The sequence below is a fragment of the Ovis aries genome, chromosome 17, assembly GCF_016772045.2.
Source record: "Ovis aries strain OAR_USU_Benz2616 breed Rambouillet chromosome 17, ARS-UI_Ramb_v3.0, whole genome shotgun sequence".
NCBI lineage: Eukaryota > Metazoa > Chordata > Mammalia > Artiodactyla > Bovidae > Ovis > Ovis aries.
The window spans coordinates 60,770,895-60,795,612 of NC_056070.1; the positions used below are offsets into that span (position 1 = coordinate 60,770,895).

The following is a 24,718-nucleotide window of genomic DNA, read 5'->3' on the forward strand; positions in this document are numbered from 1 at the left end:
TAGAACTTTTCTGCTTAACCACGTGTGCCCCTTAAGATCCCTTCAAAACCTTACAAGCTCAACGGAAGTTCTCCCTGTATTTGTAAAATCTGGTTTCTCTTTTTTTTTTCCTGCACATCCTCCTTGTCTTCATCTACCCACCGTCCACAGTCCCCCGTTAGGACCTTGTGGATCACTGGGAGACCTGTGCCCTTAGCTTAAGGTGTCAGAACAGGCCATGTTAGTTTGGGAGAGTGGTGTGGGCCTGATGGCAATCAACCGGAGGTCATCTGGCTTCATGACATGCAGTCCTCCCTAGGGTTCTGAGCGTTAAGATGGATCCAGAAGAAATGACGTTGAAGGGTCCCTTCTGTGTGTGTATGGGTGTGGCAGAAGAGGGGGCAGGCACTGAGTGGAGGTGCCAGGGGCTGAGAAGTGGAGCGGCCCCCCCTTCATTCAGCCTGCTCGGGAGGTCTGGCTGTGACCTGGCAGCGGGCATCATGAGGGCTGTGGGCCAAAGGGCAAGGGGTATCTCTGCCCAGCACACCATGCCCATCCTGAATAGGGGGTCCAGCTGCCTGCCCTGTTTAGCATGGGAACTAACCATACCCTTTCCTGCCTCATAGAGACCCCAAGAGGGTACAATTCTAATCCAGTGTGAGAGGGCTCAGAGTCTGGTCATGAGGGGGGGTCCTAGGAGTGGTCCTTCTCTGAGCGAGCAGCAGCAGCAATGGGCAGAGTCACCAGGTATCAAAAGGCATCAAGTTGTACCCACGTTTAACACTGACTTCAGACTTCCTGGATACTGTCACCCTCATTTCCTATTTTCTGCAGTTACCGTGGAAATATCGGGCACCACAGAGACCATTGCAGGAAGTCAGATACGCAGCAGATTAATTCTTTAATCAGATGTAAGCCCACCAGAAAGAGGCTAGGTTTTAGAGGAAGGTTTTTTTTCTTTCTTTCTAATTTTTTCCCCCCTCTTGAATATTTTCTGTACTGAGACTAACACCAAAGGGTGTTAAATTGGTTCTGAATGTCCAGCTCTGGCTGCCCACATTCTTGTAACGATTTCATTAGCCTGAATTATCCACTTTATTTTCTTGTAATGGGATTAGCTGTACTTGAGGCAGCTGAAGACCAGAGGGGGAGAAAGGTGGTGGGGAGAGCGTCCGCCACGTATTCCATTAGCTCCGCCCGGCAGAGGCGTGGAACCCACCAGAGTGCACGCCCCAGGGCGGCGGGTGTGTCTAGGAGCTCTCCTTCCAAGAGGAGGAGGGGACATGCGCTGTCCCAGTGGGCTCGCTTGGCCCAAGGAAGACGGAGGAGCCTGAGTCTGGCTGAAGGATGCCTCCTTGGGGACAGTTCTTCTGATTATCTTGTAACAGCGGTAGGACACGTGGAAAAGATGGAGCACTGCTGCTTTTTTCAGGGCTCCAAGAATCACACAGTCACAGCTGGCCCTCTTAACCTCTTCTCCTTGCAGGAAACGCCTGGGTTCCCCACGGGAGGGGCCCTGACCTGCCCCGCCTACTCCTTCTCAGCTTTGACCTGGCACATCATAAGAGCTTGGGAAGGGTCACTCTCTTGGCCCCAGTACAGATCTGTGTGAAGACAGGGGCGTTACTGATAAGACAGCTTCCCTTTCTTCCTTACTTGTGGGACCATGATGTCAGCAGCCCCTGTATGGCAGGCTAATTGTTCCCATTTTACAGATAAGGAAACTGAGCCTCAGAAAGCTGACGTCAGGTGCAGGGCTAGAATCTGAAGCCACGTCTGACTCCAGACTTAGATTCTTTCAGCGATGCTGTGACTTGGCCCCTCGTGGTCAAAACTAGACTCATTCTGAGCAGTCCCCCACTTGGCATAGTCCCAGGTGAATTAGAGGTTTCACCCAAGTGTTCAAGACAAAGACCTTTCACCTGGAGGTGTGTGACTGTCTTACTTCTCTTTCTCTTCCAAATTGGACTTCCCAACTGTGTTCCGTGGAATACCAGTGTCTTGGGAGATGCTCGTTTGAAAGGAGGAAAGATTCAATGGCTGGATGAGCTTGAGAAACGCTGTTTTCTCTCTCGCTCTTCTAGATCCTGCTTGAGATATTTTAAAGGCACTGACAAGGTCTGCAGCCAAGAAGCTTGCTGGGTTCTGTTTAGCCATATCTCTCCTACATGTATTTAATTTCAGAAGTTTTCTTACACAAAATACCTATAAACATCTTTCAGGACAAATTTGAAAAATGTTGTTTTTTTAAAAGTTGCCTGTTATTTCAAAAGTCTTTTTTTAATGGCATTTTCTGCCTGAAGCCTGTACTTGGATCTAACAGACGATGTTCAGTCTGGGGCTGCGTCCTGAAGATGGTAAGGCGCAGTTCATGTGCATGTGTGCCACCCACGAAGACGTCCATGCCTGGTTAGGTGCTGCGTGGCAAATGCAATGGGAAAACCCTCTCGTCCTCAGGGAGCCCAGGGGACCAGGAAGGGTAGGACAGGGGCTCAATCTGGGATAGTAAACAGTGGAGGAAATTCAGTCACTTGGGAAGTAGACCAGCCCTTCTGATCACTTAGGATCGAATCAGAATAGAACCTACATGTGGGGATGCTAAAAACAGGGAGTCGGGTATCTTTGGCAACTCAGCACTGAAAATGTTTCGACTTTGTTACCAGTATTTGAAAACTCTATTTCTTCAAAGAGTCTGGACTACAGACCTCTTTAGAAAAAAGATCTCCCAGCTGGCTGTTTGGGATGGGGCCGAGGGGTCCCTGCCCACTCTGATGGAGCAGTGGTCCTCAACCTGGGCAGGCGCACCCTCATCTGGAGGGCTTGTTACCACCTGGACTGCCGGATCTCCCCCAGTTTCCGATTTCAGAAAGAGAGGAGTGGGCTGAGGCTTCCTGACAAGCCTCCTAGGTGACACTGATGCTACTGGTCCAAGAATCGCCCAGAGTTGGGACTTTGCCAGTTTGCCCAGCTCTTGGCCCCCTCCTGTCATCTGTCTGGCCCCAGAAATTTTTGACTTGAGGGCCAGCATTCTGTCCCTTACATTGTCCTGGCCCTGGCACATCTCAAGATGTTCTTATACACCTTCCTCCCTTTCTCTCTCTCTCTCCCCTGATTATCAGTCCAGCCTAGAAACGACTCAGCCAGGGTCACACAGGCGGCGAGGGCAGAGCCAGGCCAGGGCCCCTCCACCAGAACCTCTCGGGAGAGTCTGGGTTCTGCCTGGAACGCAGGCCCTGAATCTGATTCAGAGATACCATTTAGCTGCCCATCCCCGAGAGGGTCACGCCTGCCTGCAGAGGACCCTGTGAAAGGCTACTGAGAAAAGCTAAGCGCTATCCTCCACACCTCCTTTCTCCCTTTCTTGGAAGCCAGGCCATTCTTCAGCCTCCAAGAGGCAAGAATGAAAGGACTACTGCGCTGATGGTGATAAGGTAACCTTTCTACATCCAGCTCTCACCGTGATGAGTGGTGAGTAATTGGAAAAGTTCACTCTAAAAGGCACTCTTTAAAAAGCGAGCGAGAACAAAAGAAGAGGAACAACTCTGAGCTTAAATTTGCCGCCACGGACCGACTCCCAAACCCATTGCCTGCCCCCTCCCCACCACCACCCCCCACGACCGAGTAGAGGCCCGATTGGGGTCAACACACACCTTTATAACCTTTTGGGGGAGCGGTCACTGCAGGTGGAGCCTCGCACTGAGGCCCTCTACTCCTGGCTGCAGCTTGGCCAGGGTTGTCTGGAGGGAATGATGTCGTTGCTCTCTGACCCAGCAGGGCAGAATTCTGAACCCCATTGTCTGGGCTCTGGTCCCTTGGTGAGTAATCCTGCCCTGCCTCCCCGTACCCCCGTTTTTCCGCTGTTACTCACTCCCTGCAGTTGAAGGAATCCCTTTGGCTACTTTGGAAGGAGCGTGGACCTCCAGGGGCCAAACGCTCCCTGTGATACCGTGTGGTTGTGGAACATGAGAGAGTGTTCTGAGGACAGAAGGGCTGCGTGTCCTAGCCTGGCCCCAGACACGCTGATGTCTGTCGCAATAGCGTATGCCTCGTGTGAGATGATCAGAGCGAAGGAGGGGGACCTGGCGCTCACCGAGGACTCGGTCAATGTCAAGTGAGTGTTTTTGTGAATGTTTACAGGGTGTTTTCTGTGGGCTAGGCACAGGCCAAGGTTCCGCAGACGCAACAGAGACTAGACCCTGCTGTTTTAGAGTGTTCTTTCATCTCTTGTGGTTCTTTCTGAACGGCAAGGGAAAGACAGGTAAACAAGCCATTCCAGACAGTGCTCAGGGGTGACAGAGAGTGGCTGGTGCGGCAGAAGAGCAGCGTTAGAGTCTGGGTTCTGCCTGGAATGCAGAAGGCCTCATTGAGAAGGTGGCATTCAAGCTGAGACTGGATGACAAGAGGGTCGATCATGGGAACAGCTCAGCACTGAGAGTTCTGGGTTATGGGAAGAGCAGGGTCGTAGGTTCTGAGGCTAGGCCAAGCTTGGTGGCTTCAGGAGCAGGAGGAGAGCCAGAGTGGTCAGGTTAGCCTCCGTTTCCCAGTTTATGAGTCCAGAGGATTGGACAAGGCAGCCTCGGCTAAAGGCTTTGCTCTGTACACATTCCAGAAGCTGGAGGTTTGGGTGATGGGTCATGTTGCCCAGCCTCCCTCGGTTGCAGAAACCCACCTGTCCTAGATGGAGGGATGGATTTGTCCTTAGGTGTCCATTCAGCCCATCTGTCCCTCTATCCTGCTTCAGCTGGGGCCCTTAGCATCATGGCAACTCAGTAAGGAGAGGAGACATGAGACGGGACACCAGGTGAAGCAGCTGCCAACCTGCCACATTCACTTATCTGGTGGGAACTACTCCGTGGGTGCCTGAATTCACGGACGGACTCTTCATCAGCATGCGGGAACAGAGGGAGAGTGGTGAGCAGAGATCAGAAGCCCCAAGCTGTGGACACTCAGCAGTTGAGATGGGAAGGGGATTGATCCCAGAGTCCTCTTTTTAGACCCTTGGGCAGTGGTGGGGGAGCTCACCGCCTGCCTGTAGCTCTTACCTGCCAGCCCAGGATCCCTAAGAACAAAGTTGATGTCTGGCACACCCTCACCTCTCACCTGGCAGCTTGCACAAAGAGCCCTTTGGCCAATTATTGATAGACAAGACAGACCACGCAAATGCCCAGTGAGCAGAGGCTCAGGGACAGACTGCCCACTTGGAGTTCAGCCTGGCTCGTGACCACCTGTGGGACCTTGAACAGGTCACTTCACCCCCTGTTGTAGGTAATGACTCAGGGGTGACCTTGGAGAAATCACATAATTTGAGCCTCAGTTTTTTCCATCTATAAAATGGGCACAGCAGTGCCTAGATCATGAGGCTCCTGTGAGATCATGTGCAGCCCATGTTTAACACGCTGCAGGGCACGTGTCACTGAGAAGGACTGTAGGAATGGATGGATATGTCGTGTGTGTTAGAGAATTGCTGGCGGCAGTGGTATACTGGAAAGGCTTCTGATACCAAGAGATTTAGCCCTTTTTTTCTTGGCTCTAGAAGAAACAGAAAGAAGCCTGCAGTTTATTCTTATCACAAAACCAGCCCTTCATCTCTTTCTTGTTCAGACCACAGTGTTGTTCCAATTCTGGATCCCTTGGGTGGCAGCTGATTTCTGCCCCCTCACCCCCGCCCCCGCCCACTCAGTAATGCCTTGAGCACAGGTGGAGAGATGTCAGACTTCCCCCACGTGACTCAGCATTTCTGCTGGGACCCTGGTTCCTCCAGTGGATTCACATAGGAGACCAGTAAGGACTTGTGTCCTGGGAGCAGAAGGGCCGAGGCTCCCTAGGGCGTGCCTGACCTCCACTTGGTGTTAGCGTGCAGGGCGGAAGGTTAGCCTTGCATGAAGCTTCCAAACCCAGGCATCAGAGTAGCTACAGAATCATCAGGTTCGGCATCTCTGGAGGGCTCTCTCTGTCTCCCCATCACTTCCTTCCCCTCCCCAACCCATCCCATCACTTCAGTGGAGGAGAGAGAGGCTGCTTCATCCTTTTCAGTAGTAGAGCCAAAAATACCCCCCACTCCCCACCCGCCGAGCAAAGTTGCCCTCCAGGACTGCAGCAGGTCTCATCACAGAGCCTCAAGGGAGAGGATCCCTACACACACGCACATGCACACACACACACACGTCGTGTCTACATTCAGACCTTGTGTGCAAACAAATTTGCATGCCTGGACTTGTTTATGAGGCCCAGGCATAATTGGCTTGCCTCGCTCCACACCTCAGCGCCCCCTCCCACCTCCCCTCCCCCCTCCCCCAACCCCCACTGCACCTCGAAAGAAACGAGAACCGTGACAACAAACTCCAGTTGAAAGCCCACGAATCCCCTACCAGCCATGCGCTCCCCCGGCGTGGCGGAGACGGGGGTGGGGCTGCGGCGTGGGGGGAGTGGTGGGTGAACTCAAGGTGAATGAAATAATTGGAAAAGTGAGGTGTGAGTTTGTTACTGAAGTGTGAGCGTGGTGGGGGAGGGAAGGCGGGCCATGTTTAAAAGCCCGGTATGTCCTCTTTATTCACAGCTTCTGATACAGTAATTGCTATTTTGTGGTTTCTATTATCTACACAGTAGGGAGCATCCGTGTCTCCTTCTCAAGCAGTAGAGTCTGGGCTTGAGGAGGGGCGGGTGGGAGGGTGGGGTTCCTGGGTGCCCTGTCATCTTCTCCCTCTCTGGTTCCCTGGTGGCCCTGCCCAGCCTCACCCAAGCCTCTGCTCCCAGGAGACACACACAACTTCCTGCAAAGGCCGCTCTTAAACATGGCTCCGTGGGCTTTGCTGTCAGATAAGAACCTTAATAATGGTTGGTATTTATATATCGCTTATCGTCAAGGAGCTAAAGGTACTTCATTGATTTTCTCCGCCGCCCCCCAACACCCCGCATCCCACCACACCAACCTTTTTTCTTTTTCTATTTTAATTCCCTTTCAGTATCTCTCTGAGATCATTAGTGTCGGCTTTATTTTCTCCCACACAGTAGTTTCAACCGAAGCCATCCACGTCCCCAGCAGCCTTTCTCCACCAGGAGCAAAAGCTGGCTTGGGTTTCGCGTCCCGGGCCGTGGGGCTTAGGCGGGCCACTTGGCCTCTTGGGCGCTTTAAATTTTCTCATCTGTAAAAACAGGAGGCAGCGACCCTTAACCCACAGTTGTTGTACCTGGAAACGGTATGTTTAAAAGCCCTAGCACGTCACAGGCACTCTGTTGGTCGCTGGGGTGACAGCCACAATGACAGTGTCTTGACACTCCAGCCATTCATTCTGGGGCTTCACAGGTAGCGGTTCTAAGATCTAAGCCTAATCTTCCAGCTGTTTCAGAAGCCCGCCCTCTCTCGTCACATTCTCAGAAGGAAGGAACAGACGGGCCCACCATCGCCCCTTCCCAGTCCTCCAAAGGATGCTGGGGTTCAGTCTCTCAGTCAGGTCTGAGTCTTTTACGACCCCATGGACTGTAGAGCACCAGGCTCCTCCGCCCATGGGGTTCTCTGGGCAAGAATACTGGAGTGCAGGGCCATATCCTCCTCCAGAGGATCTTGATGGCCCAGGGATCAAACCTATGTCTCCTGCATTGCAGGCACATTCTTTACCATCTGAACCACTGCAGAAGCTCCCCCCCCCCCCCGCCCCAAAGAATAGTTTTGGTTTTGTTTTTTAAGCTCCTCAGGTCCTGGGACAGCATTTCCTTGGCCATGCAGATGTCTGTCTGGACAGCCCAAACGGGCTGTGACCTCCCCATCAGCCCACCGTCTCTCTGGGACAGGACCCCAACTCCCTGGTCCCTGCCCTCATCCCTTATGGATTGAGGCTGCCCTTCCATCCAGGCTTTCCCAGCCGAGCTCTCATATCCCACTTCTCCAGGCCATGTGAGCATGGCTCCTTCAGCTTCTCTCCATCAGCTTTATTCTCCACCTTTTAATTATTTTCCTCGCCTTTCTCCGGACCCTCAGCTGCTTACCATGCATAGGGCGTCCACAGCTTGCAGTGCTCTGCGGAGAGGGAGGAATTAACCTCACCAGTCTCTCCCTCTGTCTGTCTCTCGTGCACGGGCACGCACACACACACACACGTGCGCACGTGTGAGCGCCCCTGAAAGGAGCCAGGCACAGGAGGTTGGAGCCCCTGTGGGCAGACGCAGGGGGGTTGCACACAGTACAGAGGTGGAAGGAACTGGAACTCAGTCAGCCGCCCTCACTGCGATCTCAGGCAAGTCACTGGACCCCTCAGAGCCTACACGGGGCAATCCTTGCCCCCTCCTACACTTAGCTTTCCTGCTTCACGCCAGGTAGGACCACACCCCAGGGACAGAAAGTCCCCGCTCCTGAAAGTGGTCCCCTCCAGATAACTGAAGGAGGTGAAACACTGGGCAGTCCCCGGCTCACTCTCCAGCCCTGCTGCCTACTCGCAAGAAGCACTTGCCTCCCTGAACCTCAGTTTCCTCATCTGTAAAATGGGCATGGTGAGACCAATGATAATGAATGTTTGTGCTATTGGTGTGTGTACCCCGTGGCCTGGTTCCTCCACCCTCCAGGTTTGGGTGTGATGTCCCTAGTGGTCATGTCCCCCTTCCACCAGGGGTACTGTTTCTTCATTCCAAAACTACCTTCAGACATCTACGCTGAGCCAGGCCCAGGGTGCCTAGCCACAGATCCAGTGATGAGCAAGATAGAAAGATGTGGTTTCTGCTCTTGCAGAGCTGGGTTCCAGCCTCAGAGGGAAGCAGAGGATTACTCGGGTGTCCGCATGGCAGCACCCTGAAACACAGTGGGCCCTCGAACCCCAAGCAGATCAGCCAAGGCTGTTGCCTTAAGTCAAAGCCTAAAAGAGCCTGGAAGCTGGGGCAGGAGTGGAGGGCCGGGCGGAGAGACCAGCACACCCATAGGTTGTGTCTGTCCAACGCCCAGCATGGCCTGGACACAGATGGGTGCTTGCCAAGGCCCCCCTGCGCCAAGAGCCTTCTCAGACCAGGTGTGGATCCATCCGGTGCTCCTGCCCCTGCAGCCCCCGTGGCTTTCTGAAGAACTTGGGGCCAAAGGGCTGCTTATATTTACCAGAAGGGGCCTACCAGAAAGTGTGCGTATCCCCTGCCTTCCGTGTCCAAGGCCAGCCCTGGAGGAGGCGCTAGGGCTTCGCTGGAGAAAGAGGCAGCGTGTCTGTTGTGGGGCGCGTCGGCCTTTAGGTGGCAGAATAAAGCAGGGTTTGTGGACTGGGCTCCGCTGGGTGCTCTCCCACCTCACCGTCCTGCTCGTCCCCACCTGCCCAGCCCCTGGGCCCTTCCAAGTCGGCCATGAGCCCCAACTAAGGGTGGGGGTGTGGGGGGTGTTGGGAAGACTGACAGGGTGCCCCCCAGCCCCTCCCCTTCCGGCAGGCCAGCCTCCTCACCAGCAGCAGCACCCCCACCCCCTGCTCAGAGAGAGGCCAGGAGGGGGAGCGAAGTGGCCGGGCGCGCGCCAGGGAGACGTGCAGATTCATTTTGAGGCCTCATAATGCCGCATTTACACACCATCCTGCCTCCAGAAATTGGGCTGGCCGATGCCTGGTCATGCTGGCAGGCCCGCGGGTTAACTCCTCGGATTTAGCTTAGATCATTTCACGAGAGCTTACGGCCTTTACTGTGTTTTTTTCGCCCAATCGGTCTCTGGCCCTGAGGCGTCCTAGACCGTTGTGGGTAGGCGCGTATGCCCTGGCACCTGCAAGTGTGTGTAGATTTTCAAATAAAATAATACCTCTCTTCAGATGCCGCACACATTAAATATTTATCGGCAGCAATCTTGTCTGTATATGTTTGATAAACGGACCTGAGGATGGGGTGGGGGCGGGGGGAGTGAGACGGGGTAAAAGCAAGGGAGGCCCCATCCTTTTGTCCCGGGATTTCTCAAAGTTATTCTTTTGGGGCAGGGGGTGGAAAGGAGGGGAGGGGCTGGGGGGATGGCCAGGGACTGTGTTTACCTGTCTGATCCCTGTTGGGAAGGGGCGGGGGGGGTGAGCCATTTTCTCCTCCAGCACTTGGCCTGACTTCACTTAGCACATATCAAAACTCAGAGGCAGGTGGGAGAAGTGGAGTTCAGAGGGTGTGGCTGTGTGTCATTCAAGCGCCAAGCACTGAAGAAGCATTTCAGGTCTCGTGTCTGGGATCAGGGACTCATCCTGCGTACACAGTGCGGCTGTGGAGCCGATTTCAGGTCAGGAGACTGTGCTGACCCCGAGTCCGGGGGCCCCCGGCGCGCACACATGAGCAAGCCCTGGCTGGTCAGATGTGCAGGAGGCTGGATCCCCGGCCCCCCACTTGCTGAACATTTACCCCTGCCCTCCAACTCCCCAGGGGCAAAGGGAGGATGAGTGTGTCCACCCATTAGAAAGAAAGGGAAAAGTCTCCATCAGCCAAGTCGTCCCCGCTGCCGGCATGGTGACCAAGGCCTGAAGGGAGGAGGCCACCCACGCGCCCCCGCCGGGGCACATGCTGGCCAGCGGGGAGCTGGCACTGACCCGAGTGTGTGCACACCTGTCTGTGCACACGTGTGTGGTCTGTAAGCACCCCACTCTTCTGGCTGGCAAGGATCAGCGAGTGGGGATCGGTCCTGGCCCCCCCTCATGTCTGCCCCTGACCCGGCTCCAGTGCAGGCAGTTCTGAAACTCGAATGTTTTTGTTCCAGCACCTTTGGGGAGCTGAAGACCGTCCGCTTGCCAAAGAAGGTGACCGGGACCGGCACGCACAGAGGCTTCGGCTTCGTCGACTTCCTCACCAAGCAGGACGCGAAGGTGAGACCAGGGTCCCTCCCACCCAGCTTCTCCTTTCTGGGCCATTTTGCCAAAGAAGCAACAAGGCCTCTTAACAGATGTGGGTGCCCCTACCCACCCCCCGCCGATGTGGGTTTCCTCTCCCCTCCTCCCCACAATCCTGCTAATTTGTATGATGTCCTTGGAAGAGAAGACCCTGGGTTTTGTGTTGGAGGAAGGGGAAGTTCAGGGTCCCGGCTACTGCAGGTCAGACAGCAAGCATGGGAGACAGTGTGGAGAGTGTGGAGGGGAGCCGGTGGGTGGTACTCAGTGAAGAGGCCACCAGACAGCCCAGTGGGAACCCCTGGGGTCACCTCTATGCCCACTTCTTCCCACTGGTGCCTGGGGCTTCTGTTTTGTGCTGGTTTCAGGTCAGGCCAGGCAGGCGCTGCTATGTGTAAGCACGGGTGCAGAGCTACTTGGAGAGAGCTTTTATTTTTGAAGCAAGGCGGCCTCTCTGGGTTTGGGGCTTGGTGCACGGGGGTCCTGAGTCCTCATCCTCTCTCCCCAGCAGCAGAGAGGGCAGAGGCTATGTGACCCAGGGTTCATTCAGCTGTGTCCGTGGTCGCTGGGCCGTGGCGCTGTCACCGTGGGCTCACTCTGTGAGCCGTGCCACAGCCCGCCCGCCCCCACCCCGGCCTGTCTTCCCTTGAGGGCTCAATGCAGCAGGGGGCAGCTCACACTGAGGGCTGGCACGCGCCCTGCCTGCGACAAGCCATCTTCGGAGAAGCAGGGTGTTGGTTGGGAGCACACCCATTGGCCTGCTGCAGGGGTGGAGCTGGAGGTGGCAGCTCAGGGACACAGCTGCGGCCTTTGTGGGCCCTGGGAAACATGCAAGGCAGAGAGGGTGCCCTGGGACCCCAGCAAGCCTGCCAGCCAGCCACCTTTGTCTCTCAGCGTCTTGAACTCAAGTGCCTGCTTTGTTGACACGTGGCCATGTTTGTCCAGACATCTGCTCCTCTTTCTTCTCACCTGGCAGCCCTTCCCTTGCCTCCGGTCCTCGTGCAGGAGAGACCGCACCCCCTGCTTGCAGCCGGCCCATGCACGGCCTTGACACTCACCATAAGGGGTGCACCTGTGGGGGGGCCCCACGCTGGCTGGGCAGGAAGCTGGGAACAGCATGTCCAGAGCACAGCTCCTGACGGCTGGCCACTCTGCTTTCCCAGCTCTGCCCTGTTCCTCAGTCTCCTCGTCTGTAAAAAACGGGGCGATGACAGGTCCCATGGTCACAGAGTGAAGGCAGATGGTGACACGATCCTGGCACACGGTGCTCATTCATGCCAGCCCAGGTGCCTTCAGGACCACCAGCTCTCCATCCGCGGACAGGAGAGGAGAGGCCTGCAAAGTAGTGCTTCTCCACTGCGTCCGTCAAGCCCTGAGCTTCCGTGTTTGTGTAGAACTGCCGTCATCTGCTCTTTGTAGGGAGACTGTGACCAGAGGAGAAATGAAGGGGCTTCACTCCTGGTCCCTGAATCACATCTTTTATTCAGGGACAGTTGGGTTTCCCAGGTTGCTCAGTGGTAAAGAATCTGCCTGCCAATGTAGGAGAGGCAAGAGATACAGTTTCAGTTCCTGGATCAGGAAGATGCCCTGGAGGAGGGCATGGTAACCCACTCTAGTCTCCTTGCCTGGAGAATTCCATAGACAGAGGATCCTGGTGAGCTACAGTCCATGCGGTCGCAAAGAGTTGGACACGGCTAAAGCTACTTAGCATGACACAGCACAGTAGGGCTGGCCGTCAGGGCACAGACTCTACAGCCAGGATCCTAGCACTTACCTGCAGTATGACCTTGAGGGGGGGTCCTACATGCCTCAGTTACCCCCCGTATAAAACAAGAACGGGACTTCCCTCATCCTGTTGTCCTGAGGTTTGGATGAAGTGATAGTCTCAGAGTGGGATTTGGCTTCTGTGAGCTCTGTGTGTTAACTGCAGTGAGGAGGAGGATGGTGAGGGTGGTGGTGGTGATGATTTGAGAAAAAGGCATAGAAGGAGCAAAGAGAAAAGTTGTCAGCACTCCTCCAGCTGGAAGCTGAGGCCTCTCCCCAGAGCTTGACGGCAGAAATAACGTGGCTCTCAGGGCCCAAAGGGTGGGACCAGACGTGAGCTCCCAGCCTTGAAATTCCACGTGCCCCCCGTCCCCAGGACACAGTCAGTATTGCTTTGTTCCCTGGGATCATTAGAACGGGGCAGGGAGGCGGGGGTCCGCAGGTGGGCAGGGCAGTGCCAGCGCCTCGCACTGGAGGCCAGGCTGCAAATGTTCTCTGCCAAGCCCAGCACAGCCCTCTGCCGATTCATGGAGGTGGCTCCTCCTCCCCCCCCGCACCCCCGCCCCCATCCCTTCTCTCCCTTCCATCCTGGGCTCCAGGAGGAGAAAGGGCAGCTGAGGACAGCGAGGATGCAACCCCACACCCCTCCGGGATTGGCTCTCACTGCCCCTCACCTCACACAGGCGGCAGCCGGGCTCCTGAGCTGTCCATCCCCAACGTCCCCGTCTCTCAGGCCCTTTGTGCCGCCGAGGAGCAAGCTGGTCTCCCGTAAAGTCTGAACCCGCCAGGAGCGCACCTCTCCTGCAAAGATCCCTTTGCTCTTTTTGCTTCCCGGAGAAGGCGCCGTGCCTTCTCCCTCTCTTTCTCCCCGTCTGTCTGAAGAACTTTATTGTCTCCCGAGTGGAACATTTAGCGCTCTCCACTGACCCATAGCGCTGTGCGTGCTGCCTGTCGGTGAATAGGATTCTGAATATTGTAAATACCTGGTTAGCTCAAGGGTGGGCGTGAGTTTGAAGAGGGAAAGCAACGCTGGAAGGAGACATTGAGTTAGAAAACCCCAGAGATCCTTTTTTTTCCTTCTCCAAAGACAGCACTCATGGGAATCCCAGGGCTGGCAGAGGGGCCTCCCGGGACCTCTCCCCCTCCCCCATTTCTCAGGGCAAGCACCCTCCCGACCCCAGCGGTTCTCCCTTTGAAGACCTGCTTTAGAAACCCTTTCCAGGTCTTGACTGACCCCTGGCCATTCGGCTCCCTCACCAAGGGCTTCATTTCATCCCCGTTTTTCTCTCCCACGTGAAGGTGAGCAGTCAGGCACTGTCTTGGCATCAGCAGTGACTGAACCTGGAGGTGTAAGCCTCCGACAGGGACCCCAAGAAGCCCTCAGACAGGAGAAAAGGCAAAGAGGAGGAAAAGGGGGAGGGGGACTCCTACGAGGGGCAGAGGCGGGGAGGAAGTAAAGGCCGATCGCAGCACCTTGGGTCCGGAGAGCAGTGAGGAGATGAGGGCTGTGAGCCCAAGTGTGTGACTCTGGGCACAGGGCTCCTCCCTGGCACCAGCTGGTCCACTTCACCAGCTGGCAGAGGAGAGAGTTAGGCTCCCCAGTCAGTCCCCAGAGGTATGCCCCCAGCACCCAGGTCTCTCTTTGGGCCCCAAGCACCAGCCATCTGCGTCCTCCCCACACCCAGGGATTCTCAGTCTTCTGACCTTGCTCCATGACCCCGTGTTCCAACCCAGCATATCCTGGGGAACTCCATCATCTGTCTGCCCCTCACTCCCAGGGTCAAGCACACACCCCCAAACAGGAAAGAGAATGCTAGCATGAGGCTCCACGGAGAGCTCAGGGTAACCAGGCAACTGAGGACAATAGTCAGAGGCTCTAGCGACGGCCGGGAAGGCTCTGTGTGTGACACGTACGTGGCACACGCATTGTCTCATCCCAACCTGCAGCAACCCCGGAATGCGGGAGGGGTTTGCATTAACTCGCTCCCCGGTTTCTCCGAGCACCGGCTAAGCTCTGTGCGTAGAGGGCCGTGGGAAGCCGGGACCTGGCTCTCGCTGAGATGCTAAACTGGGGGTGGGACCTGGCCGTCAGCCCCTATCACAGGCTCCCGAAACTGGCAGGTTCTCCCAAACCTAGGGCATTTCACCAGCCCCTGATGCCCCAGGCATAAATGTCAGCCCCTCTGGGGACTGCTTATTATCTGAGCCTCCAGGTGCAGTGAGCCTGCCTGTCTCAAAGAACCTTCCCCCACGTGCTGGAAAGAAGCAGGGATGAAGGTTGGTGAGAGCAGACGGGAAGTCCCAAGTTCAGTGGTCTTCTCCCGTGGCCTGGGTCTTCCCTTTCATGTAGGGGTATTTGTAGTGTCTCAGGCTCACACAGGTCTCTGGGCCCTGATGATGTTTCTGGAAGGGGAGCCCCTTGGCACCGATTTAAAAAGCACATCCACTTCTAAAAGCCCATCTGGGCGTTTGCATGCATAGGCTTAAGGAAGCCATTTGACAGATGGAAAAACTAAGGTTCAAAGGGATGGGGCCACTTGGCCAGAGCTGAGAAGCCCCACATGTCCATTTGATTCCAAAACCCACGTGTTAGCACTTCCTCCCTTCATTCACATATTCACTTACAGCGAGTGTTGGCTGCAACCAGATGGTGTGCCCAGCCCCTCTGCCCCAAACCCCCAACCAGCCCCAACCCCCCTAAAGAAAAGGACTCACCAAGTAGACATTTTGGAGGAAGGCCAAAAGGCTGGGCCTTAAATCGTCTCTTGGGAACAGGCCCAGGATGGAATCAGCTCCTCCAGGGGCCCCAGAGAAGTAGCGGGCATCCCTTTAGCGGCCTCCACAGCCCCAGTCTCCATCCAGCCCTCGCAAGCCTTGGAGGAGGCAGCTTTCTACCTGGACGGGCGACCTGGGATTCCAGACCAGCTGTGTCCCCAGCCCATTGGCCAAGAGGCCACCAGTAGCCATTGGGATTCCATGTAGAAGCTGCCACCTTCTCCGTCTTTACCTGGACCGCCGGTCAGTCACTGAGAAGAAGAACAGACTTGAGGCTCAGCAACCAGAACATTCTTTTTTTTTCTCTTTTCCTCCCCATGCATGCGCCTTTAATTTCTCCCTTCTCTGAGCCCACCGAGCCTTTGTACTTTTGCAGTTGCAGCTGTTTTTATTTGCCATCGCTGCTGTTGTTTTAAAAGGTCTATTTTCACATGGAATGTTATCCAATTAGCAGAGCAATGTGTTGGCTTAAATAAACACTTGGGGGGAGCCGGCAGTAGGGAGATGGGATGGCGGGCGGGTTGGCAGGCAGTGTTCTTCTCACTGGTAAACAGCCGCAGCTTTAATTGGGGGGTCGCCAGTTGACGTCTCCTTTCCCACTTCTCACTTTTCGCACGCTGCCAGCGGTGGGGGAGGGCAGGGAGGGGTGACGTGGGCACACGGCCTCAGGCCCACTGCAGTTGGGGTGATGCTGAGCGTCTCGTAGGGGGAGTCCCACCGGGCCTCTCCGCACCTATGGACTTCGCCTTGCAAATTCCACCAAAACAAGACCAGTGGTGGGAAGAGGTGATGGCGAGCAAGCCAGACAGAGCTTCTCAAGGCGGAGACAGCCGCCTCCTCGCTGGGTGCCTGGCCGTGGTGCAAGCCCCATCAACAGTGATTGCCACCAGGCTAGTGATGGTGTGCGGTCTGCACACATTTGCTTATCTGAGTGCAAGGACTGCAGAGAGTACAGCCTGCTCCATGGCCCCCAGGGAGTGCAGCCAGGGACTGAAGGGAACACGGCCCCTTGGGAATGAGGAATCCAGGCTGTGTCCTCCCCCGGGCGGCCCATGTTCTAGAAAGGCAGGGTGGCATGGTGGTTAGCAGCGTGGCATGTGGAATCAGAGCTGCCTCCTTCCATCTGTGTGAATGTGCGCAAGGGGTTTTATGTCCTCGCACCCCAGGTTACTCATCCCCCAACAAGAAATAATAGTACTACCGCTTGAGACAGCTGTGAAGGTTAAGTGGAAGGATGCGTGCCAAGAGATTGCCATAGGCTTCGACAGAGGGCACCAGATAAAGAGAGGCAGTGGTGTGCTCTGGGCCCCCTGTGAGGTGGTTTCGCTGCACTTTGGAGACTGGGTGTCAGTTGCCTTTGTTTCCTTAACTGGACACAAATCCAGGAATTAGGGTGCTGTCCCCACTGGTCTCTTGAAGCATGTGTGTTAAGTGTGTGCATTCGTGTCTGGGGGGGGTTATTTATTCTTAGTTTTGACTGTACTGAGTCTTCATCGCTGTGTGGGCTTTTCTCTAGTTGTGTCGAGCGGGGGCTACTCTCTAGTTGTGGTTCGAGAGCTTCTCACAGTTGTGGCTTCTCTTGTCTCTTGTTGTGGAGCACCGGCTCTAGGTGCGTGAGCGTCAGCAGTTGTGGCATTCAGGCTTGGTTGCCCCACAGCATCTGGGGTCTTCCTGGACCAGGAATCGCCCCGTGTCTCCTGCATTGGCAGGTGGACTCGTAACCTCCGGACCATCAGGGAAGTCCTCATGCTTGTGCTTTAGTTGCATGTTTTGCCTAGTTCCTATCATCAGGGCCCAGGACTAAAAGAAAACACCTTTGAATCCTGAGCCTTGCACTTGAGAGCAAGGATTTGGACTCAGCCAGCACATCTATGGGCTGAGAACCCGGGATCAGGACAAGCCACCCTCCTACAACAAGCAGATGTGCATCCATCGCCACCGGGCGTGAGTGGTCCGAAGCATCCCCGCGTGCTGCCCGTGCCCCTCTGTCCCTCCGTATGTCCTGAAGCTGCCCCAACACCCTGGGGTCAGAGTGGAGGCCACGGGGCTCCACCGCTCTGAGAAGGGCTCGGGTTCTGATGTCCTCATCTCAGATTTACTCAGCGATCTAGACCAGTTCCCAAGGAACGGTAGCCAGCCCAGCTGAGCTGAACGGCCTTTCTCCCTCCCAGCAGCACAAAGTCATCATCATCTTAAAATCAGATTACCAGGAATTCCCTAGCAATTCTGTGCTTAGGACTTCAGGCTTTTGCTGCCGAGGGCCCAGGGTTCAGTCCCTGGTCGGGGAACTAAGGTCCTACAAGGCGTTGTGGCACAGCCCAAAAAAGCAACGATGAAACTGAACTACGAAGGGCAGAATCACAGGTCCGGGCAAGCACAGGCCCTGAGTGTGTGCCAGGCGCTGGATTAAATGCCTAGTCATGTACTCTCGGCCTCAGGAAGCCTGAAGCTCCACCACTTTGTAATCGAGAAAGTGAACACCGAGAAGTTTCTCGTCAGATCAAAGGCAAGAAAGCACCAAGACCAAGCTTTCTGTGCCACTGTGAAGCCCAGGGCCATCGCCAGACCCCGCCGCCCCACTGCCTGGTCACTCTGGGCCCTCGGCTCCCTGGGGGGGCCTCTTTCTCTAGTGGCTCTATTCTCCGTGTCTGAGGTCAGAGGTCGTGTGTCACCTTCCTGTTCCCTGGTTCCGTCCCTTCATTTGGGCTCTTAGTAGGTCCTCTAGTGATGCTGAGTAGAGTTGAGCTGTGTAGATGGATGGATACAAGATAGAGACATCTAATCATCTGAAAGATTTAGGCACAACAGCCTAGAAAATGGGTCCCTGAGCGTTCCTTAGAAAACTGCCCTCAGCTCCACAATGTCAGAACTCGGAATGGCCCTAGGTGTTAAGTGGGGTCCCCCAGTCGGAGTCACCAGTGTTGTGCAAAGAACCCCACTTATTCAGGGGGCCAGCTCCTCCCCTGTGGAAGCCAGAAGCAGCTGGAAGATTTGCCAAGAGCTCGCTTATAGGAGTCCGATAGTGTTGGTCCAGGGACAGAAATGATGTGTCCCTCGGGAGCTCGGTCCAAAAGAAGACAATACCGAACGTTCCAGGGTGGCGGCCCCTCCTCCCGGGAGTCGCCGGCCCCTGGTGTCTGACGCCCTCGGCCGAGAAGGAGCTGCGGTCCCAGCGGGGCCGGCACTCCGAGCTCACGTGGTTGTTCTTGGCTGGCACGGGCCGTGCTTCCTCTAGGCATCGGGGGCACAGATGGTTTGGGACAGGTTGGCGGCATCCATGTTCAGGTGGATCTGGCATGTGCTGAGAGATGCTGCCCTCCCTCTCGGCAGGAGACAGCAGAGGGGCCGAGAGATGCCCTGGTCTTCTCGGGACAGGAGGCCTGGCCTGGGTCCCTGAGACGGGAGTCCTGCCAAGGGCATCGAATGGGCCTTTGTTGCCAGGAGGCAGAGGCCTATCTCCAGGGAGAGCCGAGGAAAGACCTCCTAGCCGGCGCTGGAGGCCAGGGCTCTCGGGGCCCGCAGTTGGTGGCTTAGGTCAGAGGAGGTGAAAGAGGCGTGCTTCTGGGACAGCCAGGGTAGAGAGCCGGGTGATGGGGACAGCTCCGGACCCAGGCCTGAGACCTGCTGTCTGAAGCGGGCCGTCCATCTGCCCGGATCAAGGCAGAGGGACTTCAGGCAGCCATCTGCGTCAGCAAACATAACCCAACCCCAGATGGTTCCAGGGAAGAGAGATTCGTGGAGGGGTAGGAAGGGCTCGGGCTCGCCAGGGACCATGCAGTCCACCACCACCCCCCCCGCCCCGCCCCGGGCCAGTGACAGTGGGAGCTGCCGCCACCTCAAGCTAAGGGACCTTAAAGGGACAGATGAGGGCTTGAGCTGTCAAGGGGGAGCCACCAGCAGGAGCTGTCGTCCTTGGCAGAGGGAGCAAGGGAGAAAGTCCCCCGACCTCTCCGACCCCTCCCTCCAGCCTCCCATATGCTTGTCCTAAATCGAACCCAGGGCCCATGAGCCCTGGTTATCCCCCACAGGAGAGTCACCCCGGAGAGGGGGTTGCAGAGGAAGAGCAGAAATAACCAGCACAGGCATGTGGGACCGTGACAGGAAGTAGCCCCGAAGTGGCCCAGTTAGGGCTGGGTGTCTCGTCTTCCGGGGCCTCCTCCTCTTTGCCAAGCCACTGCGTCCTCAGAGTTCTGTTCTGCACCTTCAGGCTTTGGCCAGCCAGGACCAATCTCAGTGTCCCTTCTGGTCTGGAGATGTTTTCAAGATCCTCGGTGGAGAAGACTCCAAGGCTTGCTCTGTACCTACTGAGCATGTGTTGCCCCGAGCAGTGTGCCAGGGATAGCAAGGATAGAGACCTCCCTTGGAAGTCCAGGTCAAGCTGGGGAGCCCAGTGCACAAGCAGATGCTGGAAGACAGCTGGGGGCGCAGGGCACAGCATGGGGGGTGCTAGAGTCTGTAGGAGGGGAGCAGGGGGCCACCAGCAAGTCGGCTCTGGAGGGGAGCCCTTCCGAGGCTGAGGAGAATGTTGTGAAGGCCCAGGGATGGAACCCGTAGAGGCAGAAAGGGATAAGTAAGAAGGACCTCGCGCTGTGCTGTGCTTAGTCGCTCAGTCGTGTTCGACTCTGCAGTCCACGGACCGTAGCCCACCAGGATCCCCTGTCTGTGGGGATTCTCCGGGCCAGAGTACTGGAGTGGGTTGCTGCGCCCTCCTTCAGGGGATCTTCCCGACCCAGGGATCGCACCCAGGTCCCCGTTTACAGTCTGAGCCACCAGGGGGCCCAAGGATACTGGAGTGGGCAGCCCATTCCTTCTCCAGGGGAATTTCCTGACCCAGGAATCGAACCAGGGTCTCCTGCGCTGCAGGCAGATTCTTTACCAGCTGAGCTACCAGGGAAGCCTGAGAAGGGCCTTGACGTGCCTACAAGTTTTGGCCTCAGTTTTCCTCTCCTTGAAATGGGAGCATGACCTGTCTCCTCATGAGTAGGCTGAGGTTATGTGCTTAGAGTTCTCTGGAGCCCAGCAGATCTGTAATCCTGGGTTTGCAGCCCCTTGGATGGCAAGGGAAGAACACGGGCACCAGAAGCAGGATTTGGCGAGAAGCAGGGAGCTGGGAACAGCTGACTTTCCACTTCCTCCTCCGTTGGAACACCCAGCCCTGCACAGAGCCCTGGGCAGCCTGCCATGACTGAGGCCCCATGGGCACGCCAAGCCTGGAGCTGAGGTCTGGGAGGCTTTTCTCTGAGGAGAAGGTGGTGTGGGTTGGGAGGAAGCTGCTATCAGACAGCAGTCCAGAGAGGCTGGAGCTGTGCCTGGAACCTTCCCCTGCACTGGTCCAAAAGCTCGAAGGTCTGGGGCTGGGTCTCCCCCTCACCATTCCCCTGGCTCAAATATATAACAGACTCCTCTGGGCTCTTTTTTTTTTTTAAGCAGATCGTTCTTTTTAAATTAATCAGTTATTTCTGGCTGCCCTGGGTCTTCCTTGCTGTGTGCGGACTTTCTCTAGTTGCAGCGAGTGGGGGCTCCTCTTCGTCGTGCACAAGTTTCTCATTACAGCGGCTTTTCTTGTGGAACACAGGCTCTAGGCTCGCGGGCTCAGGAGTTTCGGCTGCCAGGCTCTAAAGCACAGGCTCAGTAGTTGTGGCGCACGAGCTTAGTTGCTCCACAGCACGTGGGATGTCCCGGGCCAGGGATCAAACCCATGTGCCTTGCATTAGCCGGCAGATTCTTAACCAGTGGACCACCAGGAAAGTCTAAACCATTTCTTTTTGTAAGTCCTTACTGAATTTGTTAACAATATAGTTTCTGTTTTATGTTTTGGTGGTTTTTTTTGCTGGCTCCAAGGCATGTGGGATCTTAGCCCCCTGACCAGGAATTGCACCCCCTACAGTAGAAGGTGAAATCTTAACCACTGGACCACCAGGGAAGTCCCCGGGCTCTTTTAAGGAAGCCCAAATTACTCAGGATTATCCAAGGCCAGTTCTAGCCAGGAATCACTGTCCTTCCTGCCTGGGACAGTTTGAGGCCACCACATTCCAACCAGCAAGGCAGTGGGGCTGGAAACACAGCCTGATTTCCTACTCACCTGAGGGGATTAGAACCAGGAAGGGTAGTTCTGCTATTTTTAGAGATTCACATATTGTGCTCTAACCTCAAATACAAAAGAGCTTTCATAGCCTACTTACTATTGTTCCTGCTCTTCAGCGTGGCAATGGGAAGTCGGGGACACATGTCATAATAATAACAACAGCCAGCCTTTAGTGAGAATTAGCATGTGTCAGGCAGTGCGGTGTTAGACTTAATAGTTCATTGAATCTGCGCAACCATTCTTCTCTTCTACCTCTAGACTTACACATGGGGAATCTGAAGCTCAGAGAGGTTAAGCAGCTTGGCCAAGATCACACAACTTACAAGTGATGAAGCAGGAATTTGAACCATAAGTAGGCTTAGACTGTAAAGAATCTGCCTGCAATGCAGTAGACTCGTGTTCGATCCCTGGTTCGGAAAGATCCACTGGAGAAGGGAATGGCTACCCACTCCAGTAGTCTTGCCTGGAGAATCCCATGGAGTTCATGGGGTCATGGGAGTCAGACATGACTGAGCAACTAACACACAGACACAGCCCAGATCCAAGACCCCAGACTTAACTGCCATGCATCCTCATGTCTTAGAGTGAAAAGCCCTTCCAAAGAGAAGGGATGAAAATTTGAAAGGGGTGATGGGAGGCCAGGAGACAGAATTTTTGGCAATTCCCACAATGAACAGGGCTTTCCTGGTGGCTCAGCCGTAAAGAATCTGCCTGTAATGCAGGAGACACAGGTTCAGTCCCTGGGTTGGGAGGATCCACTGGAGGAGAAAATGGCAACCCACTCCAGTGTGCTTGCCTGGAGAATCCCATGGACAGAGGAGCCTGGTGGGCTGCTGGGGTGAGCCTGGTGGTCGATCCATGGGGTCGCAAAGAGTCAGACACGACTTATCGACTTTACCACCACCACAGTGAGCAGAGACTGCTCCAGGCTTTGTGCGGCACTGGAATGGAGAGCGGGTAAGAAAGAAACACAGATGTGATGACTGGAGCCAGAGAGAGGCTGGGGTTGGAGCATCACGCCTGGACCCTCCTTCCAGGCTCCATTATCACTTCTTCGGACTCTGACTTAATAACCCCTCCCAGAGGCCGCCGTTTGGCCACCCGCACCCGACTGTATCCACGAGACCACCGCTCCTCAGGGACGCTGGCACCAGAATGGAGTACCCACCATGCCAGACTCCCAACCAATTTCTCTCCCCTCTCTTAAAACCCCAGCTCCCCCAGTCAGGCTGTTTCTCTGCCTTGCCAGCTGAGAACGCGTGTGTTTTAAAGCTCTGAATGGGCCATTTCGGCTCGGAGTCCAGATGCATTTTTATATCTGTGTGGGAAAAAAAATGCAGAGGCTCGGCTGGCAGTCAGAAAGAGTTTTTAAATTAACGTTTTGAAAAAAAAGGGAAAGAAAGTTTCCCGCACCTGTCCCCGCTCAGAAAAGCACAGAGAAGAACAGAGGCATTTCTTTGATTTGGCCCCACCCACATTTAATCTTTAAGAGATAACCTGTCCCACCCAGGTGCTTTTCAGATGCAGCTGTCTATCAAATACCTACCCTATGCCACCCTCGGGGCTCATACTGTGTAAGTTGCACAAGTAACCCCATTTCACAGGTAAGGAAACTGAGGCTCATAGTGGGGCAGTTGTCTTACCCAGGGTCACGCTTGTCTTCCTAGGCTGCCATGGCTTAAAACAGCAGAAATGTCTTCTCTCACGGTGGGTGCTTGCTAAGTTGCTTCAGTCATGTCCAAGTCTTTGCGACTCCATGGACTGTATAGCCCACCAGGCTTCTCTGTCCATGGGATTCCCCAGGCACAAATAGTGGAGTGGATTGCGGTGCCCTCCTCCAGGGATCTTCCCGACTCAAAGATGGAACCCGCATCTTTTATGTCTCCTACATTGGCAGGAAGGTTCTTGATCGCTAGTGCCACCTGGGAAGCCCTTAGTGTCACGGCCAGAAATCCAAGATCAAGGTGCAGAAGTGTTGGTTTCTTCTCAGGAAATCTCTGTTCCACGGCCTCTCCTAGCTTCTGGGTGACAGCCAGCGTTCCTTGGCTTGTGGACATCACTCCAACCTCAGTCCTCACGGGCATTTACCCTGTCTGTGTCTTCTCGTGGCCATCTCTTGTAAGAATGCCAGTCACACTGGATCAGGGGCCCGCCCTGCTCCACCATGTCCTTGTCTTAATTTAACTGCAGCCGCAAAGACCCTCTCTGCAAATAAAGTCACAACCTGCTGGGGTGTGGAGGGAGTAGGGCCGCCCCTGTCAGGGTTAGGATTTCCATATATCTTCTTTGCGACGGGGACCCAATCCAACCTGTAACCATCACAGTACAGATGAGGTTAGAGAAGGCTTGGTTCCTGTCCAGATCACTTCTGGGTACATGCTGCCTCCTCGCAGCATCGGAGAAGCCAGAGGGACATCCCTCCACAGCGTCTCTTCTCGTAGCAGATGGCAGTGACTGCTACCCAGAAGCAAAAAGCAAGACATTGCTGCCAGCTGCTGCTGCTCCCCAGTGCTCACAGCGCCCAGGGACCTGCCCTCTCCAAACTCAGCGCTAACCCAAGGCCCTTCTGCCAAGAGAATAAAAAATCAGAGCTGTCTGTGGCGGTAACACCACCTCCAAGAGAACTAGCATCTATTGAGTGCCTGCTGTGTGCCCTTAGGCTGTTCTGGGCACTTTGAGTGTTAACGCTACTCTAGAACCCTAGAGGAGGGTGCTGTTAAAACACCCATTTTACAGATGAGGAAACTGAGGCCCGGGAGGTTTCTTTAGCTAGCCCAAGACCCTTAGGCTAGGAAGTGCAGAACCCGCCCTGCCCAGGCAGAGTGGCCTCAGAGCCCAAGCTCCTGGCCACCAAGCACCAGCAGCCTCTGTGTACATCAGGGGTATTTTGGGAAGGGCCCCAGCACAGAGCCGTTTAGCTCTAGACCCGGTGATACTGAAGACGGAACCTGCCGGTGCCGTACAATTCCATTTATATGAAGAACAAGCAAATCTGCAGACCTGGAAAGTGGACTAGTGCTTGCTGGGGGTGCTGGGGGGTGGGGAGTGGCTACCGGTGGGTCCACAGTTCCTTTTGGGGTGATGATGGTTCAACGAGCTCTAAATGTCCGTGTCCATCACTATTCTGAAACAGGTGTGGGGACGGTCACGTGACTGTGAACAGACTAAAAGCCGTTGCATTGTAGATGGGTGACTCGGGTGGTAGATGAGTTATATCTCAGTAAAGCTGTTAGAAAACAAAAATCAAAAAGAGCAAAGTAGGTAGCATGCAGGGGAGGATCGGGAAGGGTGGAAAGCAGGAGGGAAGAGC

General features: G+C 55.3%; 1 protein-coding gene across 1 annotated transcript in view; it reads left to right on the top strand.

Annotated features, from left to right (window-relative positions):
* Positions 1–24,718, top strand: part of RBM19 (RNA binding motif protein 19) — a 121,355-nt gene that overhangs the window by 75,237 nt on the left and 21,400 nt on the right. Inside the window, exon 22 of the mRNA XM_027956555.2 lies at positions 10,658–10,763. Within this exon, the coding sequence (XP_027812356.1) occupies positions 10,658–10,763 (106 nt within the window). The remainder of the gene's footprint in view (positions 1–10,657; positions 10,764–24,718) is intronic.